Genomic DNA, 25,402 nt, shown 5'->3' on the forward strand with positions numbered 1-25,402 from the left:
GAATCGAATAATTTGTATATATGAGTGAGACAGACTCATCTAGAAATAAAGTAAACGTGTTCTTTAAACGCTTTAGTCGAGTGCTCGGACGACGAAGGGCAAACAGTGCGTAATCTTCGTCTCACGAGACCACTGGCCACAATGTTCCATTGTCGGAACTCTCCAATGTATGCAGTTGCCATTGCAGATTAAGTTTAAACTTTAAAACTTGATTAAACCTACACGTTTGCCACTTTTGTTAGAACAAATTAACCTTTCATTTTGATTTTTTACATAAAAATTATATATTTCATAGTTTATAGGGTCACGTACCTTAAAAAAAATGTTTATCTACAGAGATAATTTAAAGTTCGCAAGGAGGTATCAAGCACACATTAATATTAAACATTGAGGTCTACAACATCGAGGTTTGAAACCGTCGTGGCGTAGCGGCACAAGAGTGTGACTGTAACGCGACGGTTATGGGTTCGATTCTCACTCGAGAAAATGAAATATTTAATATTGTCATTTCTTTTTTCTGGTGTCGAGATAAAACGCGGCGTAAAGTTCCGCCAACAGAGTGGATAATGCCGCGCAATTCCTCCAGAATTCGGCGGAAAATAGGGAATGACTTAACTCTAGGTTCCCTCTGCCGACCCTGCTGTGTGTGAGATACAGCGCGGAGCTAAAAGTATATATAAAATCGTTTAATAAAAAAATAACATTAAACATAAACTTATTAATTATTACTAGAATAATATTATTATAATTATCCTCAGCACCGGACGTATATAACGTAGGCTTACGTTGCTAATCGTTTTATCTGAACGCTCGGACGGTGGAGGGCAATCATCGCCTTTAAAGTCGCTCACTAGGTACATTAAATTTATGTGGCCAGCACCTGACATAACTTCCGTACTGCTGTTTGATATGTTCTTTACTTGACTTTTTAAGATTTAATTTTTTTTTAAGTGGTTCACACTCGAAGGAATCAAATATAAATATTTTCATTTTTCTCGCTCTGGTAACGAGGCGAAGCGTAGCGTTGAGTTCTGCCAATCATTAGACAATACTGCAGTTGCAGGATACAAAGAGTAAAATAAACTTATAGTAAACGGTATCCTTCAGCCACTACCAGCTCCCACCTGATCGTCTGTCCACCGTTATCCCGTCAAGAAACCCATTTTTTTCACACAGAATTAAACGACCGATAAAATTCTTGCGACGTCGCAAGAAAATGTGCGTTACCTGCCTTGCATATTTATGCGTGCCCCAGTAATGACGTTTGTCGGGCCTCCCCAGCGAGGTTTCATTACGGCATGTCTCCACAGGCGTAAAAGCAAACCCTATTTTATAAACAATCCGTGTCAAGTGCTTTTCGATCGTATCGAAATTTGTATGAATATTTCTTTATGAAATGATTGAAAGCTATAATTAAAACAATTATATTCAATTTTGGATCGAAATTGACAAATGTTTACAAATACCGTTTCCGTTACACTCGTGTTGAAAATTTTGCCAATTATTACTTTACTTTAATGTCTTATCTTCCTGTTTATTGTTTTAAGTGACAATTTTTTGGTTATTTTCAATGGTTATAGCGATATAGCTAAGGTATAATATTATTAATTTATTAATAAGCTTTGTATGAGGCCCTCGTGGTGCACGGTGACTGTACTACGACGGTTGTGGTTTCGATTCCTACTGATTGAATTAGTATTTATTAATATTTTCATTTCTTCGCTCTGGTACCAAAGAAAAAGGGCAGCTTTAAGTTCCCCCTACTTAACATGCTATGCCTCGAAAATTCAACGGAGTTATGTAGAATGGAGTGTCTTAACACTAGGTTCTCTCTGTCTGTTCTATTTATATAGAGCAGGTAGAGGAAACCTAGTGTTGTATATATTTTAATTATATATTGTTATATTGTTAACCTCATAGTAACCGTTAAGATCAGTATATAAAGTATAATAAATAAAACTTGATTGAAATAAGTTCGAGTCGTTCACTTCAGATAATCTATATTCATATTTAAAATTTTTACTAATAGGTACATTTTTTGTGTTTGATTTGATACATACAATCCAATATTTTAATTTTATTTCAAAATAAAATAAAAAAGATTGAAAACAAATACTCTAAGCTAATATTTTATAAGTAAACATAAATACACGAAACTTATTAATCGTTGTTACATGCGAGCAAATATTAGATAACATCAAAACAATTATTATAACGCCACACTACGAGTATGTGACATATCTAAATTAAAACTGATTGTAGTTTAAGTAATTAAAAAATGTTTAAACTAAATATGATAGTAAAATTATGAAAATGTGTAACATTTTATTACTCAGGTTATTTACTCAGAAAAAACATTTGTGGCCTACACTGCAAATATGGTGATTGTAGGTTCGTTTCCTACTCGAGGCAATTAATTATTTTTAATATGCAATATCTCGACAAACTGGACAACGAACTGTCTTAAAATTACGTAAACTGCCAAGTCTGCTATTCGATATAATCTGCACTTTGAATCTATTTGAAATACTTTACTTAGGACAATGAAAACAAATTTCATTGATTAAGCCAGGAAAGTTCATGCTAATTTAAATGTCATTCGAGTGGGATTTGAACCTAAAACCACGACAAGTGTATACATCAACTTGGCCACGATGAAGTCGACGTATACAAGTTAATATAGCCTAACGTATAGGTACGCGGGCGCACAGTGTACAATATCGTGGTACACATCAAATATTTCAGACGAAACGGCCCAAATATTCCAGCAATTGCTCGCAAATTTTGAGCCAACTCAAGTAATGCACCATACACCTGCAGCCAAACTAGTTCCAATTAGGAGTTAGGAGCCGCTTCGCTGGCTGAACAGCAAATGATGCGGTACCCACTTACGTCGCGCGACAGTCAGGATAGACTGGGGTCTATAAGTACGTACGTAAATTTCAATAATGTCATTTTATCCAACTGCAAAGGCGTTGACATTAAATATTATAAGCTGCGTGACTTTGCAGTTTTAATAATAATTAATTATGTGTTCGCATCTTTTAATTTAATAGATATATCTAATTAATAATTAATAATCAAGTCTCAAAAAAATTTTTTTTTGTATAATCATTTTTCACCAGCATCGATAGACAAACCCCGTATTTCTTCAGTTTAGCCACAACCACTAGTTATTTATAAGTATTATCCTGCTCTAAAAATAGGAAGACGAATACACTCGTATATTGGAAATACGAATTTATTCGCATGGACACTTCAATACCATTATCGGTTACTCCTTTCAGAATCCTAGCTATATAGAGCATGCTGGGATCAAGTGCCGTCCGTACATGGTATCTACAAGATCATTGAATCCATTTGCGCCGTGTTCAAATGCTTAGGTGCAACTGAATTGACACCAGGGATAGTAATACCGCTCTATGTTACAGTGGGCATTATCGACCTCACACATATCTTGGTATGGTCACTTATCGTATTTGAAGGGTCTGTAAAATTAGAATTAGAAATTTTTGATTTTCATTTTTTTTTTTAAATTTGAAAAATATTTTCTCTAAGTAAATTAAATTAATATCATTTATTCTTCTAAAGATGCATTTATTCTCCTATAGCAAATGATTGTGTTTTTTTTTTGTAAAAAGGCATACACTAATGTGATACTTGTCGTCCGTAAGTACTTAACAACCCCAGTATGCACGTAGTTCATCTATTTATATTGCAGCTGGATAATATCAATTTGAAACAAAAAAAAAATTTAAACGCTCTTGTCAATCTCGATTACAAATGTCTATAATTATTTATTTATCTTTATAAACAAAAAAAGAGATAGAAAGAAATCATGATAGTCAAAATAAATTGAATTTGTTAAATTAATATCTTTTGGATATATTCAAAAGGTTTACAACGTTAACCCTAAAAAATATTTTTACATATCACATTCATGTTTGCAGTTTTCGAATTCATTCATAAATTTTATAATTTTTACTCTTATGCCTTCAAAAATATAATACTTTTATAAAACACTTTGTCTTCACGCTTTGTTCCACTTATAGCAGAGTAGGTAGAGGGAACCTAGTGTTAAGAACGACGATCTCTACTTAACGCCGTATATTTCGAAGAATATACGGCATATTTCGTAATATTTCATTTCGAAGAAATTTGTCTATTGAATGGGAATTAACGCCGGGCTTTTTACTAAGTGCCAGAGCAAAAAAAAATACCCCAAGTGGAGAAATAAATGTAACTTCAAGGTTTATTAAAAAAAATGTACAAAGTAATTTAAGGATATAAAACATAACGTATTACAAAACTTTATAGCAGTATTTAACGTCAAACAAATATAACAATGCTGTCTTGCAAGACAAGTGCATAGAAACATTATTGTACTAACCATACCTTGCATGAAGCATGAGACTATAGAAAGACATCGATATCGACTGTTTACTTAATATAAAATTTAACGTTATCGGCTTTACGTCGAGCCATCACGAGTACATAAAGCGACATGCTCTTTTTCAAGCAACAGTGATATCCCACTAATGTGCTTTCTCCTGCAATCTTTTCTTGCGATGACACGCTAAAATACAACATACTATTTAGGAATATAGCTTATATCATATAAGGCATAAGGTAGATTTTTATTAATTCCCTAGCATTGACTTAGGATAATTTGAAACTTAAAAGCGATGATGTCAATCTTTATCGTAAGGGAAGTTGTTGGAGGGGGAGGTCGGCTAAGGAGGGTGCGCCACTGCGTCGATTGTAATCACGCAAATGGTCCCATATCAAAATGTCACATTCGTATGATATCGATGTTTCGCTGTCAATTTCGGGTTCTTTTTGACCAGGTTTTTATGACACTTTGTGAAAAATATAATTTTTCCACTACAATATGTATATACGAGTATACCTAAATCAAAGTAGTTTTTAATTATATTGCCAATAAATATAATAACTTATACTTTCCGAACTGTTAAAGCAAATAAAAGAACTAAATTTATCTTGTTAGAAACAGCTTAAAATTGTTTAATGTGTACGTCATTATCTTTCAAAGTTCTCGGAGAATCTTAAAATAAAAACGCTTGGAATCACGGACGGAGCAGTCTTTTGAAAGTTCGTTTTATTTTTCTATCAATACAGGCTGCCGGCCAGCCACTGACTGCGATCACTTCCATTAAAATAACTCGTTAAAATTTATCATCGACCCGCTTAATCGCTTTAGCACCACCATCTGGGGTTTTATGATTTTTCTGCTTGCTCTGTATACTTTCGTGGGTATTTTACAGCGTTTACAAAATTGCTTGCGTGAGACGCTTAAAAGGTAACGGGCTTGACTGCGGTACCCACTGGGTGAAGGCACATAAAGAAATTATTTGACTGGGTAAGACCCGTGCACAGAAGCGTTCGTTATCCTCCTTCATGCTAATTACAATATCGTTATAAAAATGAATTTCCTCCTGGGTGAAAATCCAATTTAATCAAATTACAACGGATTTTCTGCAGCTGCGTTATTCCGTAGCGCACTCAAAAGATAATTAAATAATTAAGAATGTATGAATGACGCTGTAAAGCCGTTTCTCTGATATTGTAATAATGCAGTCCTCTTGGGCGGAATCTTTTAAATTATTCTCTCACGCTCGGTACGTAATTACGCAGACGTTGATGCCTACGGCTCATGTATCCATTGTGAATACAATTAAGCGACTTTAGAAATTTTGATATATTTTATCATTTGAATACACTCGTTGCAAGCTACAATTAACCTGTACAAAGCGTGGTTTACGTAAAATCTACAATATACCGTAAAATCTATGTAGTTTTAGATGGTTGGTTTCAAAAGTAAATAGTAATGTTTATAAAGACCACTTAACTATTAATAATCTAAAATTTGTGCTTCAAATGTCAGTAAAATTTTGTGTTTCAAAACAATTGAATAGTCAATATTAATGCTTGAAAAGAGTTTTAATTTTAATAAATAAAATTAATAAAACAAATTTCCCATATGACTTTAGTTCGTAAAGAACGGAAGGACTACACCATTGTATACGTTTTAACATGTTATTAAACATAACAAAAAAACCAAACAGGATTTAGAAACTGTTCAACAAAACGGCCAGCACGAGTGGAAATGAAACGTTTTACCTCTAAAAATGTCAAAGGTAGCTTCTTTGGGTTTATATTTTGCGTTTATAACGGTCAGCGGCGCGTCGAGATACGAGAAAAAAGAGCAGAGCGACCGCTCGTTGCCGGAGAAAATCTGAGGGCTTAAACAGTGGCACGTATGAAATACTGGCGCTTGGTTACATGAAAAAGACGAGAGGAGAAATCGAGTGACAGGACTACGGAGGATTTTCAGTCCGATGCTTTTTTGCTGGGATTTTAGGAATGGACAGTGCAGCGCAGGCGATGCGAATTTATCGTGCGCTCTTCCCGACCGGACGTGCGGCCATGATTAGTTTGGGGCGGAAACGCCTGAGTGATTTTTTTCGTGCTCGAGTCATTAAGTTAAAATTAACTGGCCAGCTCCTTAGTGCTGGTGGCGTACTCTTTGTTTTTATTACTTGCTTCTTAAACAGGCTTTACGATGTGAACGAAATATTCTGCTAATAACAAGTTTATCAACAACATATTAGATTAAAACATGATCTACAAAATTTTTATTTTCATTAATATATTTAAGTCACTTTAAAATAAAAAGAACTGTTATTAATATAAAGATTTTTTTATGATTACAGAGTAAATAAACAATATATAGCTGTAAGTAACTCCTTAGGTGCATTCTATTCTTTTTGCCAATTATATTGAGTCGCAGAACCCAATACCAACTTTTGACTAACCACACCGTTAAAATGAAAAAGCGAGCGGTCCAGCGAGCAGTCAAAATGTGTGACTACATTACTGATATATTTTGTTGTCTTTTGTTGACTTTTTTACAATTCTCTTGCAATATTCCTATTGGCTATTATCTCAATACAATGGCTATTTCTATTTTTAGTTTAAAAAATAATATGCACGACTAAATTTCATTCTAACATCGACCTGTAGAACCAAAGCCAAAGCTTGTACTATGCGGTCAAATACATGCGGTATTGTAATTATTATCTGGTGAATTCGAAATAATTAGACATATAAAGGAACAAAATGTAACTAATATGTAACTTTACTTATTAATGATAACTAATATATTGATTTTTTATATGAAAAATATTGTAGTGTTGTGGCCGTCGTAGTTCAGTGGCACAGTTTCTGGTTGTATCAGCAAAATATCAGTTATCAGTTCGATTCCCACTTGGCAAAATTATTATATTTAAAATATTTTAATTTTTCTGATAGGTAGATTAAGAGAGGCGTTAAGTTCCGTCACTCAATGCTCTATGCATCGAAGATTGAATTGAAGGTGAATATTGTAGTGTTTAAACAGTGGGTTATTTCTGCCTTACGTGTAATTAGAAAAAAAAATGGTTGGACAATTTATTTTTTGTTTTTTTTTATCATAATATAGAGTTTTTTGCTCGTTTTACTCACTAGATGGATATTTAATATTGAACTTACCCCATGTATCCATATACGCTGGAATAAAAATGATAAATAAGTCTATAGAATAAAACATTTACATTATTACACTATGAAAAATGGCAAATATTTTTAACAGCAATTTGTTTGCATCTAAAATATAATTACTTAATATATTAATGCTCCCACTTCAGTATTTTACACAAACTTAACGTTTGAGCTTAGTAAACTGTCTCTAGAGTAGCTTGGATACAATAGAAAATTTTATAAAATTTCAAATATATTTTTACTAAATGCTATTTATTTTATTTTATTAAACTTTGACGAAAATCTTTTTAATGTAGCATACCCTATAAAATATATATAATTGCAATAATGTATAAATTTTCTTTACAGATTGATCCCAAAGTCGCCTTTCCCAGAAGAGCACATCCAAAGGTAAGCTTCCAAAATAATTTGTAATACTGCGGCAAAACATAAATTTGAAATTAAACCTTACTTTATCGAGCCTATTGGTACTTTAACGCCACAAAGACCCTAGCACAGTGAAATAACTACATATTGCGAATGTAAAGCAACGTGGTACAGGGCTTGTTTATTTTCAAACATTTACACAAAATATTATTTTAGGCTGGACATAACTCCCGCTCGCTATTAAGATGTTGCCTCATGATGCATAAATAACTAAGGGCTAATAATTTAGTATGCGGGCTGTGATCTTAAGAGCGCCCGTACTCTATAGAGTTCTGATTGAATCCCGCTGGTACATGTTCAGTCCATTTGCGTTTCCTTCTCGTTATTTTTTTGTTAAATCTGGAATTATATTATCGTATTTTCTTTTAATGGTAGTAGCAAAATTAATATTATGCATGTATTAGAAAATTTCTGTAGTTTACATATATCTTTAATATAATAACAAATCTAAATCAAATTAATATAATAAAACTAATACTCGATAGCAATTAAAGTAAAAAACATGAAAGTATAACAAGTTTAGAAACGGATTCGAAAACTCTTTTTCCAAGGAAGTAGTATTTCAAAGTTTATAGAAAGCTGGACAGTTCTTGAACGAATAAAATAAATGTATGAAAGCAGAAATAGAGACAAAGTTTGATATAAAACGCACGGCTTCTCGACTATAAGATTAAAGCTTCAAATGTTTTGTCTATTTAATAATTTTAAATTTTGCAACTACTGCGTAGACTACTTTAACTTTACTTATTTTTATTCTTACAGAATAATACTTTTTTAAAGTTCTATTTTGTATATCTGATACCATTTCAGCACATATTATATTATTGCAAAAAGATATGTTTTTAAAATTCATATCAAGTGTATTGGAATAAAAGCTTAGTATTTGGAACTAAATGAAGATGGAGAGCAATAAAAAATATTTTAAATAGGTTAAATACGTAAATATTAACGGAAAAACTTTATTCGTATTAATAAACTTTGATTGCGTCTGGTGCCATACTTCAGAAATTGAAAATTCATAACAAATGAGTTAAATATCAATAAATATGTAATACATTATTTCAATTTTAAATACGTACATGATGGAATTTATATTTAATTTAATTTTGTTACATATATCCTGCTAAATGAATAAATTATTAAATTTATTTACTTAAACATATATTTTAAAAGCCTAGGGAGCGTGTTAAAATTGAAATTCGTGCGTTTCCTAGAGACAGAATGCACAATTTCCGCAGCAGACAATCATGTTTTGACGAATTTCCTACTTCATAACGAATATCAGGGTGCGAATCGAAAGGAAGCTTACGTAGGTACCTACTATTTGTTTTACGTTTATTTTATTTAAAGTTGAAATGATTTATTGTAACAATTAAATTTAAAGTTATTTGTATTAGGCATGTATTATTTTTCAAATTTCATTCTTATGATTTTTGCAAAAAGATAAATCAATATTTGAAATAAATAATAATACAAAAATAATATTTGAATAATATTCAAGAAATTGAAACGTAAATAGAATTCTCTTAAAAGAGAATAATAGTAATATTTTCATTTCGATTATACCACGTAAGGACAAACGCGGTCAGTTTTGAGAAAGCATAATCCGGCTTTGTAGATTTAAGCAAATGTGAGGTAGCACTAGAAGAGCCAACCGCATTTAATGTAAATTGGTTTCAGACGCGCCTCGCTAGCACAGCTTTTTTTACATTCAAGCAGTAGCACTTGGGCTTTTATTCCGACTGGGCATGGGTAGAATACCTAGCTTTTGTATTTTTAAATTTCAGGCGAGTCAATTGATTTAAAAAATAAGTAAATTACGAAACGTTTTTAAAAAATACAGATAATTTAATTAGTATTATTTGCCTTGCGTCTTGTTTTACTAAAACAGTTAAAACAACTTTCATATATTATAACAACGTTACAATAACACGTCTAAAATAGCCAGTAATAACTGAATTGTTTAATTACTATTGCTTGAACGTTATAAATCTATAAAATGTCGGAAAAGACGGCACGCCAGCTAATTCTTTTATATGGACATTAAACGTGATGGATGGTTTTAAAACATGACGTTATATTACTCTATCTGGGCAGCCCATGCGGTGTTGCGTGGCCGGTCAAAGGGGATGCCGGCTATGCGAATTACATGAATACATTAAGGGAGCACTGCCTCATACATGTTAGGTACACTATAATGCTCACGAATAAATTTAGAGCATGTTCCTTTATCATAATATTACCAAACGGCAACTATCTATGTAAATTCTGATTCTATAGGTCCTCCGATGATAACGGCTCCATCGATTGCAAATGCGATACCAGACTACATCTGGCGATTAAATATTCACCTTTGCATAAGCTAAGTTAAGAAGCAATCCAATGTTTCAATTTGCACGATCTGTTGGACGAAGTAAACAATATTTTCTTCGTTGGCGGTAATAACTTTCGCCGCCTAATTATACGCCATGATAAACGACGCGCGAAATCGGCTGATTCCGCCTGTACTGGCGGTCCGAAATTCAAATTTCTGATTATCGTGTCGCCGCTCCTGGTTCCCTTCTTGCGCAAACAATAGAAAAAAGGGGACACCGCTCTCCAGGCGCAAGCTAAGAACAAAACAAACGAATTTTTAATATCGTCTTTATCGATAATTGAGACTCTCGCGAAAACCTCTTATTTTGAAAACTTTTAGAGACTGTGAAAGAGGAATCGTGAAAGAAAATGGAATTGAGAGAAAAAACTTTTTTCATCTTCTTTGTTTGACATTGACAGTCACTAAACTTTTTGTTTTTACAGTGGATCTATTTCATTTAGGATCGATTTATAGAATTTGATTGTACGGCATCTGGTGCGAATCTGACGTGATATTTTTCAAAAATTTTTTTCATTAAAAATGAGATCTTACCATAAAATATATTAATCTGCTGAACTGTAATGTAATAAGGTGGAGAATTTATTATTGTAGGGATAGTTCCTTGTGAGTGAGTGGGGGGTACCTTGTAGTGGGTGGGGAAGGAAGAAGAGGGAACAAAGACTAATATGTCATCGCGGCCAAGTTAATTGACACGGTTACCGCACCGGCGCGGCGTGGTGGAACGCAGACGTCAGGGCTTCCTTCGCTTACATATTTATACGGACCGATTTCACTGACTCCCTCGACGTGATTTAATACGTTTTGGTTGTAAATTTCATACAAAATTATTATAATTTATGAAATTTAATTTAAATCTCTTTCACATCAATGTATGTAAAGGGTGAAAATGCAAAATTATTCTAGCTCTTTCTAGGTAGATTTTAATATTTTATCAAGTAAGCTAATAATGCACCAGTCAAATAATATTCTTTTGGTCAGTTTTACGCTTTTATCCTTATACAGCTGGGGGAACCTAGTATTAGGAGTAATATGTAATTTCAATAATAATGTTAAAAAAAATATATTAGTAGGCTTATTTATGTTTCACACATACTCGTTAGTGATTTTGTTTCAGCTTCTATATCCCGCACATAGGCATAGAGTAGGCAGAGGAAACCTAGGATCCTATTGTTAAGCTCTCCGTTTTCCACTTTCCACTGAATCCTTGAGACATTGTGTATTAAGAAGCGGAACTCAACACCGCACTCTTGCCTCGTTACCAGAGCGAAGAAATTAAAATATTAGCTGTAAAAGAATAAAATTTATTGTATTTACATATTAGAAGGTCTTAATACATTTAAGCTTCAAAACAGGACTTGTGAGTCAATAGAAGTAATTTTACACATACATAAAAGATACAAAATATTAAAAATTTATGAAAGCTATAGGCAGTGTCTTAAAATCGATTCGTAAAGTGCGCGAAGCTCGTATCTAAAAATAAAATAAATCAATCAACTGCTTTAAAATTCCACCTCAACTTGTATACAATATGAAACAGTATGTTTTTTGCTCTTATAGTTGTTTTTTAATTACATTTGTATAGCGGATTGCTGATACTGTTAAATTAATAATTTGAATAAAATTTGAGTCAGGTTATTTTTAATAGTTTTTATAATGTCTCTATACTTTAAAATATATTGCATGTATTGAACATAGATTATCTGTACTTTTAATAAAATCGTTTCGTTTCGAGGAATTATTTTTTTTATATTTTCATTTCCTTACTCCGATAACTAGGCAACACGCAATGCCTCGGGAATTCCACGATAAACGTGGAACGGAAGTACGTTTATGGGAACGGAGTATCTTAGCACTAGGTTCCCAGATACCTTCGCTCGATCCTGCTTTGAACGGAATAAAAAACGGAGCTAAAAAAAGAAAAAAGTTTGGTTTCAATTTTATATAAATTACCACCTGATCCTGATTGATAGGTAATTGGAAAAAGTTCCACTATACAAACTAAGAATGCTTATATGAGAAGTACAGAAATGTAGTTATAAATCGTTAGATCATCTTCGATAACTGTAAGAATTGAGTAGAAACCAAAAATTATGGTTGCCTACTATTAAAGTACAGTTAATATTTGTACAAATATACTTAGACAAAAAGCTTAAAAACATTATAACGGAATTGTCTCGTTGGGTAAAAAGTAAGCTATAGTAACAAAAATCGTAGTTCACGTAAAGAGGCGGCAAGCGGGTAGGAGGTGCGACGGCCGCGTGCCCACTTGGCGCGATTTAAACGTGTTTCATTAAACGTTTTGTTGGTGTAATCGCAAGTAATTTAACTGAAGAGAGCCCGACTTCCGACTTTGTAAGTATTTTGTGTTTTTTTAATTACTTTGTTCTAACTTTGCCGGGCTTTAAAAGCTGACTGACAGCCAAATAACAAAGCTCTTTCTAACTATTTAGGGTGGGTTTAATGAAATTGTACGCCTTTTATAATAGTGGTGGTGTTTAGAATAGATGATTTGATTTAAACGGGCTCATATATTTACTAATGAAGTTAAGCTTACTTTTCACATATTTTTTGATATTACTTTTATATATATCTAGATATATAATTCTCATCAATCATAAAACTTCTATGTAAATAACACTAAAGGTCAGAGGTAGGAAGATCATTTTTGTAAGCAATTCTGTAGCAATGTTAAGACTTTTTTTAATATTCTAAGCAAACTTACTTTTCTTGTCTAGACTTTATCAATAAATGAAATTTTTAATAGAAAAGTTTAGAATTTGTCTGATTTAAAATTGTTTAAGTTGAGCAAATTTTTCAGTAACTCAACAAGCTCAATGCCTCCAGAATTCGGCGGAAAACAGAGAATTTAGAACAGTAGGTTCCCTCTACCTACTCTACTGTGTGGGACACATCATGGAGCTGACTAAAAATATAATTATTGAATTTTGGAAAAGAAAATAAAATTTTACATATATACTCGTATATAATAAAATATGACGAATTACCTTAACGTTATGTCATCGACTAAGTCAGACAGTATGTCGTTAATTAAAGGTAAAATACGGTATATAACATAGCCGTGAATAATGCGAACTGTGGCTGCAGCTTCACTCTGCGGTCGCGGGACTTATGCGCCGCTGGACGCTAGTTATGAGCTCCGTCCCGCCCATAAGTCACTCGGTACATCTGTTCATCTCAACTTACCTTCGTTATGAAGCAACTCTTTAGATGATTTCCCTCATCGGTAACGAGAAAAATGTCCCTCAACTTCAATATTTTCAAAGTAATAATAGGTATCGGTGGCTGGTATTTGGTTGAATATATTTTTTTATAGATTAGGTAGAGCTTTAACACCTGCTTTTATATATTGTTGGAAGTTTTTTAACTTAATAGTTTGTAAGTTTTTTATTATAGCTACTTCGTACCACTATAGTTTCACAGTACAATTCGATTAAAGTTCGGTGTTCGTACGAATAAGATGCTATTCATGTGGTCCAAATTTATAAATATAATGTTTATATAACTTTCCAATGTGATAATGATGAAAATATGAATGTACGTATATGCATTCTTTACATCTGCAATCGTTTGAACATCATGGAGTTTTAGAAAACGGCGTTTGAAAGGAAAAGTTCTACATAGAACGGCGAGCATACTTTCCAAAGAAATTGCATTTAATCATGTTGGGGCCTCCTCATAACTTGGCTTTCTCTCGTGCATTTTATAAATTCCTTCTTAGTTCTTGTCAACAATTGCTTTCGTCGACATGTAAGGTTTTATACTTAAACTATTTCAATAATTTGTAACAATTTGTAAGTTGAGGTTCATAACGTGTAATATTAAAAATGTTCCTTGTTTCCTTCAAACAATTTTGTTTGTTATTTGAAAATTACATAAGTATTTTGGGTTTTTGCTAAGATGTATTTTCCTACCTGTGATTTCTTGTATAGCTCATCTAAAAATCACGTTTCGTTTCTATCTTCTTCTACATTCTCTACCTTAAATCACCTTTAAATATGTACATGTATGAAGAAATCATTTTAAAAAATATCAGTGAAGAGAAACTGTAATTGGTAAATTATGAGTTTTCCGTTCTATATTTTGCGAATAACGAAGACTTTGACTGAAATGAATAAGCAATCCACACAGACATCAGCTGTGCATCGCAATCACCTATTGATAAACCTATCATCATGTCCGCTGCCTCGCATCCGACAGTATACATATATAATTTGCTAAAATAATAGCACTATTAATTAATAACTTGAAAGTCAACACCCTCACCCTGTCATTAGTTTCAACAGAGACGTATGAGTATATCAATCATTAAAGCGTTATCGCGTTCGCACACGACGTGCCTTCTAGTAACTTTGTCGTTCCTTGTTTGTGTTATTTGTACTGCCTTCGACGAATCTTCGTCAAACTATTCATTTTAGTACGTAATCATCTTGTTGCATAATCTTCTTCGTTTGAATAGATTGTTTAAAATGCTATATTTTATTATTATGAATTTTCAATAGCTTATTGTTAGAACTTATATAGATAGATTTGCCGTATTTATCGGACACCTGAGACCTATAACTGGCCATGCTGTGGTTTTTAATACATTATTTCTATAAGCTTGTCTATATTAGTATAATATATTTGCTATCACATAATTATGTAAATATGAAATAAGAGCCAAGTTAACATTCAATAATGTCCTTCTCGACTTCGTATTGCACGTTTCCAGTTTTTTAACTTGACTGGTAACGCTTTCGTGTCAATATGAGACCTTCCATATATGACAGTTTATAACTTGGACTAAGATTCAACTATGTAACATATGCTGACAATCTAAATCATGGATAGGCACACAATAAAAATATGTAAACTAAAAATTTCGTACAAAACTCAACCGCCATCATGCTGTATTGGATTAAAGAGAGCTTTAAAAGTTTTTTTGAAGGACAACTTTTGATGAACGTAAAATATTTTCGGCCGTAATTTACCCGAACTACAACTGTTATTTATCTCATAATTTAACAAGATTAAATTATCTCATTAAACTTTTAAATTAAATATTTATCAAATTGTATAATATATACATAATTATGTTCCAATAATTTCCATTAAAAAATATAATATGGTAAATATACTACTTTGTAAAGAACTTATGTATATAAAAGGCTCATCCATTTATTACAATGTAGAGATTGAATCTGCAGTCTCTAGCCTATGTGTAATAAATTTACTACAGACCTTCCTGTACTAAAACATATTATTTATCTACACAGGAACTACAAAATCGACTAACTACGATAAAATATATTACATTTGCATATATTGAACGTAAAATGTTCTAACATGGCTGAAATCAGAAGGATAATTATAGCAGTAATAAAAATTAAACATATTTGTTTACCGGCCGGATGTGGCCACGGGTGGTACGGGTATGGGACGCACCCACGCTTATCCAGGTCGAAATACCGTACGAATTTAATATTTAATGGTACCCTCGTAGAACATTTACCGGTCCGAAATACTTACCCTATCTGCGAGGCACATCAGTTAGGTAGGTACAGTTTTTTTAATCGTTCATACAACACTTGACGTAGTCGTGATGGATGGCGGGACAGCCTGGGTCGCGTTTTGTCATTTTATTAATGCCAAAATTGGCACACGGTGACGTGGGGGAAATTTGAAAGGCAATCATGAATATTCTGAGTAATTTTGAGATGCATCTTCAAAAAGGATCAATATTATCGTGATAGCTTCTTGGTGTTATAAGAGCCATATTATTTATATAAAAAGTAAAAAATAATTATACAAATATTTAAAATTGGTACGTAATAAATAATATTATAGATATTATAAAAAGTAATAAGGTAAAATATATATATGTAAAACCTTTTGCTTATTCGATCTCTAAAGACATTTAAAGATTGTTATTACCTATGATAATTCGCTTTTTCTTTTAACTGTAATTGCTACTATTGAACCTATATTATTGTACTTCTTTTACTAGCAGAGGCTAATCCATAAACTTAGCATTATTATCGGAGCTCCCTTATTATTGAAGCTAAACAAACTTCTCGAGAATAAATAATTCAAATGCACTTATTGAGGTTTCATTTCTATATTTTACGGATACTTTTATAATTTTCTAAATGTATATTTGCACTAAGTATTTCATTTATAAATTTATAAAATTAAACTAAACTTCCCTTCATATTGTGCCGTAGTTAAGTGTATAATACCATATAGCTACATCTCAAAACATTTTAGCAGAGTAAGTCGGTTAGACCGAGGGTTAATGGGGTGTCATCGTATGATAGGTCGTCCTTACAAGTTACTAGCTCATCAGTGCTAGCGTATGACATTCTCTTATTGACACCCGTTTATATTAAAACCGTAATGAAATTATATTTTATTTTTCTTTTACATTTTCATTTATACAAAAGTATAAATATGTTTCGGTATAACATATAGATATGAATATTTAAATATATGTTTAATGTATATGTATATTTAATACGTGAATGTAAAACATTATCGTTTCGTTTCAATTATTGCAAATTAATTTGTCGATGGAAGCATGTTTTTAGCTTCACGCTGTATCCCGCACATAGCAGGATAGGCAGAGGATATCTGGGAACCTAGTGCTGAGATACTACATTTCCTACTCAGACATTTCTAGTCCTTACTTTTCGGAAAATTCTTCACGCATTGCATGTATTGTTATGCCTGGTGATCAGAGCGAAGAAATAAAAATATTAAATATAATTGCCTCGAGTGAGACTCGAACTCACAACCGCCTCGCTTACAGTCGCACGCTTGTGCTCTCCTGCGCCACGACAACCTTCTGTATTTTTTTTTAAATCAATGTTACAATGGAATATTCTCGAACAAAATAAAGTAATAAAAAAATGTAATAATATTATAATATTGATAATTCATCATTCCATTCTCAATGGAAATATTTTAATACGATTAAAAAGCATGTTCCGACTATAAAACTGCTGTTATTGTTATGAAAACAAAAGAATTTTTCTTACATTTAATTCATTAGAAATACATTATGGAAATTTTATATTTTTTTCCTTTAATAAATATATAAAATGCAAGGCAGCAGGTTCGTGCGTTTTTTCATTTCTTTAACACGATTTACTTAAAGACTTTAAGATTTGGCAAGGGGCCGATTGTCTATATAAACTTGTTCTGGCGTTGTATGCTGAATTTTATTTAATACTCTTAACAGTTAAGAAACTTTCAAGTTTTATGATATTTTAGAACATACCAGTACATTTGTAATCAATATTATAGGAAGTTGCTGGAAAAGTTTCTTTGATTTTGGATCAAGAAATATAAAAGTTAATAGAAATAAGTGCACATAAAACAAATAGAAGGAATCTATAATAAATCGTAGTTATTATAAAAGCTCTGCTATATTAACATTTTGTTATAGTAAGGTATAAAATGAAATAACTAAAACTTTGATCTACGTAGTGCTCCTAATGATGTATGTAAACTACGTATTTAATATCTCTTTTTAGAATACTTCTATAAAAATATATGCAGCGGACCTGTACCTCTGAAATCGGCTAACGGGCAGATTTTAATCAAGAAGCGTGGGTTCGAGTTCGGTTAAGTTAATTTTTTTATAGGTTTCGTATTTATTTTCTAAGCTCTTAATTTTTGCGCTTGTCAAATTAATTGGTCTCTTTAAATATGTAAAAAATATCAAATTGGATCTATTCCATATCACTCAACATTTCTTTCTTTTACTAATAATTCGCTTTCATTATTGCTTAATCACTAATTAGTCGAGTAAATATTTATTTTTGTAAATACTTTTTAGACTGGACTTTCTATAGTCTTTTCGCAAACCAAATAAGTCAATTTTGCATTCAATTATATAGAAAATAATAAATAAATTTCCAACGCGACATTAACTGAATTGGAGCAATACAACGTATATACATCTAATATTTTCAATCTCGAATAAACATCGAAAACAAAGACGATGCGCAGTTTCAAAATATACAACTTTGACATGTGTCAAAGGAGCACAAACACAATCCAGCGGAAGGCGACACACATCCAACTAAAATCAAATAACTGTATTGCTTTTAGCTTTGTAACGCTCCGAGTGCAATGGCGGTTGCGGATGTTCCGCGTGTAGTCTGTGGTATTGCTCCACGCCCTTTGCCTGTCGTGTCTTAAGGCGACGTCCTCGCGACCTCCCGACCTCGCCACCTCGCGACCTCGCTCCTCGAGCTTATCCCTTTAATTGCCATTTTTTCTGCAGAGTGGCTCTAAGCGGTCCCGCCATATCTCCTCACGTCGCAATTACGAGAGACGTCTTATGATAAATCTGCCGCAATTTGCATGAGATAGCATACGCTCTCAACTTTCACGCGAAGCTTCCTACTCTTGTCGTTTATTAAGTTAGGGAACGTTTCCAAGAATGAGAATGAGTTATTTAACTGCTAACTAGATAGCGTTGATTTTCATTAGGTTATTATATTTTCATATTTTTTGCGAAACTGCGTTCTTTTCTTCCTTAATATTCCTAAGAGCTGCTGTTTGAATTTAGAATTGCTTTTATTTCTAAATAACGTACAAATGTAATATTTGAAACAATTTGCGAATAAAATTTTGGTCCCTGTGCAATCGTAGTGTGCGGAAATAAGATGCTAAGAGGCAAGCGAAACAGACGGTACAATCTCCGCGGCGGCCGACACCCCAACGCGCACTCGCCAATCTCGACATTTTTTCTAGATACCGGCTTCGTCGGTAGAGATTGTAACGTCAGCAGACCGCCCTGTGGACTGCAACGCGACGGGGCTATTTGTCGAACGATGCGCCAAAACATCGCATCGCAATCACACGGAAAAATTATTCGCCGCTAGATTGCTACTCTTCGCTTTTTGAAGCTGCATTTACGTTAGCGAGCTTTATATTGTGCGCTCTATGAGATAGAATTCGCATTATCTTGTTGGCAAGCACTTCGATACCGATTTTTGATTCAATTCAATTCGAACAGATTTTCATGGAAAAATAGACTTTCTGAAATTAGTGAAGTGCTTTATCTGCCTACAGATGCAATTTTTGGGTCAATATACCTGCAGTACTTTTATATATTTGTGTTCAATTCTGCTGTAGAATTAATTTATATAAAGTTTCTTTTAGTAAATATATTTTGTTTATTTTTTTAAAGACAGCAAAAGTAATAAATTCAGAAATGTATTATTGAAATTGTTTACGCTTATTGATGAAAAAATACTTCTAAATTGAAGAAAGTATTATCAAATAAAGTTAATTTTTTTCAACTATTCCAACCACAGACAACAAAAAGCGTCTTTTTTCACTGCGAACACACACAAATTTCTGAAAATCCACCCCACCTCGTGACATGTGTTATTTAACCTTCACTAACTGTTTACTTGACTAAAAGCTTTCAGATTTAATACATAAACATCGATCGATCGTTCATAATCAAGCGCGGGTCCATCAAAATAATCATTTGCATTATGAGAAACACTGTCGATATGTGACATTCAGTGCGATAATTAATGCAAATCAATAGTGGGACGTGCGATTGATTCTGGTCTAGCGGAAAGCCGATCAATTACGTTAATGAGCCCCGAGAATCCGTATCGCTGACGTTTCACTATTATGCAAATACTTATGCTTATTTCTGAGCAGTAACCGTGGATGGAGCAGTTCTCTGTTTGGAGGGTGTACTGATTATTTTGCGTAAGGGTTTGTCTTGAGAAATATTCTTGTTTATTATATTATAGCATCGCTGTAGTTTGGCTTACTCTTCTATTAACTTTACTGAAATTATATACTCAATAGATTCATATCTAGGCAGAGGCAAAAAAAATAAATAAACATAAACAAATGAAATTTTATATTTCTATTTATTTTGATGAAAAATAACTTTTGTGCTTTTTTATTATATGATATAATTGCATAAATTAATTACTATTACAAAGAAGCAAAATACAATTATCTAAATTTACGATAGAAGTAAAAGTTTTTATTTCCATTAGAGCTTAATGCTATATATAAAAATTAAATAACTTTGGTAACCCTTTTTAATCCCACTTATTCGTTGTTTTACATAAAAATGTCAAATATCGTTACTTATTGTCAATAATATTTTACTAAGTATTAAGTTAATTGACTAATAAAAATTTATCTTACCTCATGGTTTCTGTCCATTTAGAAGAAAAATTGTTATGGTTTTTTAAGAAAAGAATTAGAGAATATTTATGATTTCGGAAAAAAATTTTTTTTTAGCCTGTGTTATTCTAAAGTATGTATAAGCTATATCACTGCAAAGCTTATAAATCCATTCAGTAGTTTTTGCGAGAAAGTGTAACAAAAATCTACACTCACAAACATTAACGCTTACAATATTAAGAGGACATCTTTGCCTACTTCTTGGTAAGAAAATTAAATATTTTTTATCAAATAATCTAAATATTATGTAGAAGGAGGTAGACTTCGAAATGAGAGGTACATTTTGCGGTGTTGAGATCCACTACTCAACACGCTATACCCCCAGAATTCAAGAAAGTGGAAAGCGGATTCTTTCTGCCTACCCTGTAACAAGCGGGATACAGCATGGAGCTAAAAAAAATAATACTTAGAATGCAAATAATATGATAATTTAACATAACGATATTCATTACACCCAACGGCGCACCAAGGCTGCATAGCTGATGATGAAGGGTATCTAAATGATTGGCATTATGCAAATACTATCTGCAGTGGCTCGAAAGCATCAGTCGGACATCACCGTTATCGATGCAGAACAAAGGCCTCCTCAATGGACTAGATCTCATGTTTAAACAGATTATTAGGATTATACGTTGGTAAGGATACTACGTGATACGGTGTGGGGAATGTAAGCTGTAGCGACTGTTTAATGTGAAGCTATGGTATTCTATATTTGATAATAAGCGCTAGAACTATTATTAATTAAGTACGATCATAAATAAAAACTATTATTTAGAAAGTAAGATCGAGGCTTAGTGGCACAAGCGTGTGACAGCAAACGTTACGATTGTGGATTCGAATCCCACTCGTGAGAATGAATTATCATTAATTATTATTATAATTTCTTCGCACAATATTGAATCCTCAAAAGTTTGGCGGAAAGTATGGAACGCAGTATTTAGGTTCCCTCTGCCTCCCTTGCTATATGCGAAAAAAGTGTGAAGTTGCACATATAAGAAATTAAAAACAATACGTAAATAATATAATACAGTACATCGATATTGTACTTTAGTTTTACATTTAGTTAATAAGGTCAAAACATACAGATTGCTAGTGGCTTTTGGTGATAGCGATCCATCGTATTCTGTCTATCGTATCGTAACACATATTTTTAATAATTATTATAATAAAAATAATAACTCTGTCATCTCTAAAAGCATTGTATCAGATGATACCAAAGCTTATTTTAGTAATAGAAGTCAAATAAATTTAAAGATTATACGTTTAACCTGACTACCTGAATAGAAGATATCCTCGGTGGCAAAACTATGAGGCGGAACGAAATTATTATGACAAATGGAAAGACATCTCCTGTAACGAACAAAAAAGATACTATATTCTCCGAATACCAGCATTTCAATGAAAGATTCGAGTGGAGTAGAAACTTAGAGAACAATTCTTCACTTACGAGTAATAAACTGTATCAAACAAATAAAGGACTACCATAAGTGTTCTTTTCAAGGTAGTATAGCATTCGAAGCCGTAAAAATAGTGTAAACAAGGGAGATATAACCGCAATGCACCAAACTAAGTGACGTAGCTCCTTGTAGGGCGACAATGATGAAATCGTTTATCAAAGTCAATATCGCCCGTCGACACGCAGCCACATATTATACCAGCAAGTACCTATTACTTGCACACGCGTGGATGTCGTATGCCAAGTTCGCGGGATTTGAATTGAACTTTACTAGGTTGATGGTTGACATTATTTATGACGTCTGCTTTTGTCGTTCAACCATTTTCTTTGTGTTCGTGTATGGCAACCAAAAAAATTGTAAATAGTTTTGATATGCTACTTTTTACTCATTGTTTATTTATTATTACACTCAATGGAGGTTTGGATATCTCTTTGCTTACTATGTCTAATACCGGAAGGAAATCGAACTCGTAACCCTCCCGCATGTGATGCTAGCTGGAAGTCTTCTATTTGAAAATATACCTGCGTTATAGTCGACTTTTGCATTTACGATATCGAGTATTTGTGAAATCATTATGATTTTGTTGGTAAGCTTCAGTCGATTTTGCAAGTGAATAGGTAACCGATTTCTTTAGCGTTTTCCGCTGGATTGCTAGATATTTCTCATCCAATTAGAGTACTCTATAGATATTCAATTTATCTACTTTTCTATTATTTTCTTTCATTCACATCATATCCTCGTTTGTAGATGGTTTTATTACTTTTCATACCACAGGTAATGTGTACATATTTTTAGATTTCGAAAAATATTTTAATAAAATTCTGTAAGATAAAGGAAAACATGCATAATATCAAAACGAAAGCATTTGACAGGAACAAAATAAGCCAGCAGGAAACGTAGGAAACAATACAACGAGCAATACTGACATAAATCAAATTTTTGTATTCATACCGACTCGATATTTCTAATATTAAAACGAAAGCTGGGCGGCTCCCGTATCTTATAAGATCGCCGCCTGTTGCGACGACAACTATTAAAAATGGAAAAAGTCAGTAGCGTATTTTAGTTGTCATATTTCACGATTTGGTCTATGTATAAACACGTCCTACGTTCAATCACGCGGCGATAGGCGGCGCCAGTATACGAATAAATCAGGCCTCTCACTTTTTCACCTGCCATACACAAAAGCTTTCATACTGAAACTTGATTCGGGTTATTTCTGACGAAATATCAGCCTATTTGTTATACTATTGATACGTACGCACGTGCGCTGCGTAAGTTTGTACTCGTTTAGGAGAGGGATTCAGTGAAAATTGCTTTACTACAGTGTGCATGGAATTTGTTGGGGGGCTTGGAAGACGTCACGTTGTCATGCCGAAATGAGTTCACATAAACACTCCATAGAAATATTGTTATACTCTATTAGCTTTATAGTTATCATTTTATAATAAAGGCCAGTCGTAGCTTAGGCGCACAAGTGTACGACTGTGGATGCGATAGGTTGTGAGTTCGATTCCTATTCGAAGAAATGTAATATTTAATTTATTCGTTCCGGTGTTTCCGCCATTCAAAACGCAATACCGCCAGAACTTGGCGAAAAATGGAAAACGGAGTGTCGTAACACTAGGATCTCTCTACCTACCCTCATGTGCGGGGTGCGTGAAGCTAAAAAAAGAAGAAAAAAGAACAACAAGGGTGTTAGGAATAAAATTTTCATTACTTTTGCGCTTAAAATTTTATATTATGAACCTCATGTGATAGTTTTACATATGTATGTACGACGTACGTACTTGATGGAAGTGAGTGTAGATACTTTTGACTCTAAAAATTTTAGGTTACAGCGCACTCTTTAAATTTATTTCTTTAAAATTAGGGGCGAACTCCACGTACGAAACACGCGAGCTTCATAAATAAGAACCAAGTGGCTGTTGTAATATTAAGATATATTATATAGAGAGTAAGTGTTGATGTTATTTACTTTAATTAATTGCACAATGTATATACACTTGTTAATGTTCAAAGACAAAGGTCTAATCTGGCTAGTAAATGTTACTAGGATAATAAGAAGATCTTCTAACTGACAGAATGTAAATTCTAATAACTTGTCATAATATCATCATAATATAAAATTTAGGCTACTACTAAAAGCGAACGCAAAAGAAATCTTTATCTGACCCAAGTTTATTAACGCACATCTCCAAACGCTGACAACATTTTATGATGTAAGATTTTACGACATATTCGTCACTTAGACAATAACAACGCCTATTCCGTAAATTCGTTAGAAAAGTGTTGCCAGCGTGGTTATCGATACTAATTTCGAAAATTGGCAGACAGTTTGCACGTCATTTCTAGCTCGGCGAGTAAGGAGTGATTAGGCTTCCGACGGCCGAACTTTCGCGTGCATCAATAATTGAAGTAGCGTGTATCATAGTGGATGTTTGCGAAGGGTGTATAGATAACTCGTTGAATGTAAACGCTTCATAGGATATGAGGGATTAATAAATTTATTAGGGAAATATCCTTGTAAATGAACCCCAAATGGTTATAAAATAATATATATGTATAAATAAATATTTTTTTATTAAGTATATTTTACATTTAGCCAGGAATTACAATGGATTATTACAAATATTTCAGTTTAGTTTCGTGAGTTATTATCCGAGTGATTGACAGATTAACGGGAACGGGAAAAAATATGATTTACGGATTTAAACAGAACAAGAAATAAAAGAGAAAAGACTAAATAAATAACTGAAGGTGTAGATGCTGCGCAGTTTTTTTGTTGCGTTGCGGAACTCAACACCGCGCTATGTCTTCTTACCAAAGCGAGGAAATGAAAACAACCCTTTACTTCAAGTGGAAATGGAAGTCACAATCGTCACATTTACAAAAACACTGTTCCTCTGTTCCACAGCAGTGCTAAATATTAATATACAAATAATTCCAAACGTATTAAAATTAATTTAAATTATTATTAAGTGAAGCTAATTTAATAAAAATAAATAACACATACATATGTACATACCCTTATTTAATTAACGCTGTCATGTTCAATTGGTTTATTTGCATTTTAATAGGTTGGTATTACATGTGATATTTAAAGTGCAAATTAGAATCTGCATTAATAGCTAACTGACATTATATTAGATTATAGTATTTAACTTCATATTATATCTAATAATTATTAAAGTATTTACACTTTAGAAGTGTGATATTTGTACAGAGATTACCTAATTTTGATTTTGAATTTTTTCTCATGGAATATATACAAAAAATATTCCTAATTATTTCGAGTCAAAGTATATATTTTTTTATATTATTTAATATTTACTGTGGTACGCAGAGA

The 25,402-nt window shown here is 32.8% G+C and overlaps 1 protein-coding gene across 6 annotated transcripts in view; it reads left to right on the forward strand.

Moving 5' to 3' along the window:
• Positions 1-25,402, forward strand: part of Rbp6 (RNA-binding protein 6) — a 412,235-nt gene that overhangs the window by 192,349 nt on the left and 194,484 nt on the right. For all 6 annotated transcript variants that reach the window (XM_085205323.1, XM_085205326.1, XM_085205321.1 and 3 more), the window contains exon 5: positions 7,909-7,950. In XM_085205323.1, the coding sequence (XP_085061449.1) occupies positions 7,909-7,950 (42 nt within the window). The remainder of the gene's footprint in view (positions 1-7,908; positions 7,951-25,402) is intronic.

Source organism: Heliconius melpomene, chromosome 20 (assembly GCF_056956725.1).
Source record: "Heliconius melpomene rosina isolate 202511_hmr_F chromosome 20, ASM5695672v1, whole genome shotgun sequence".
In the NCBI taxonomy this organism is placed as follows: Eukaryota; Metazoa; Arthropoda; class Insecta; order Lepidoptera; family Nymphalidae; genus Heliconius; species Heliconius melpomene.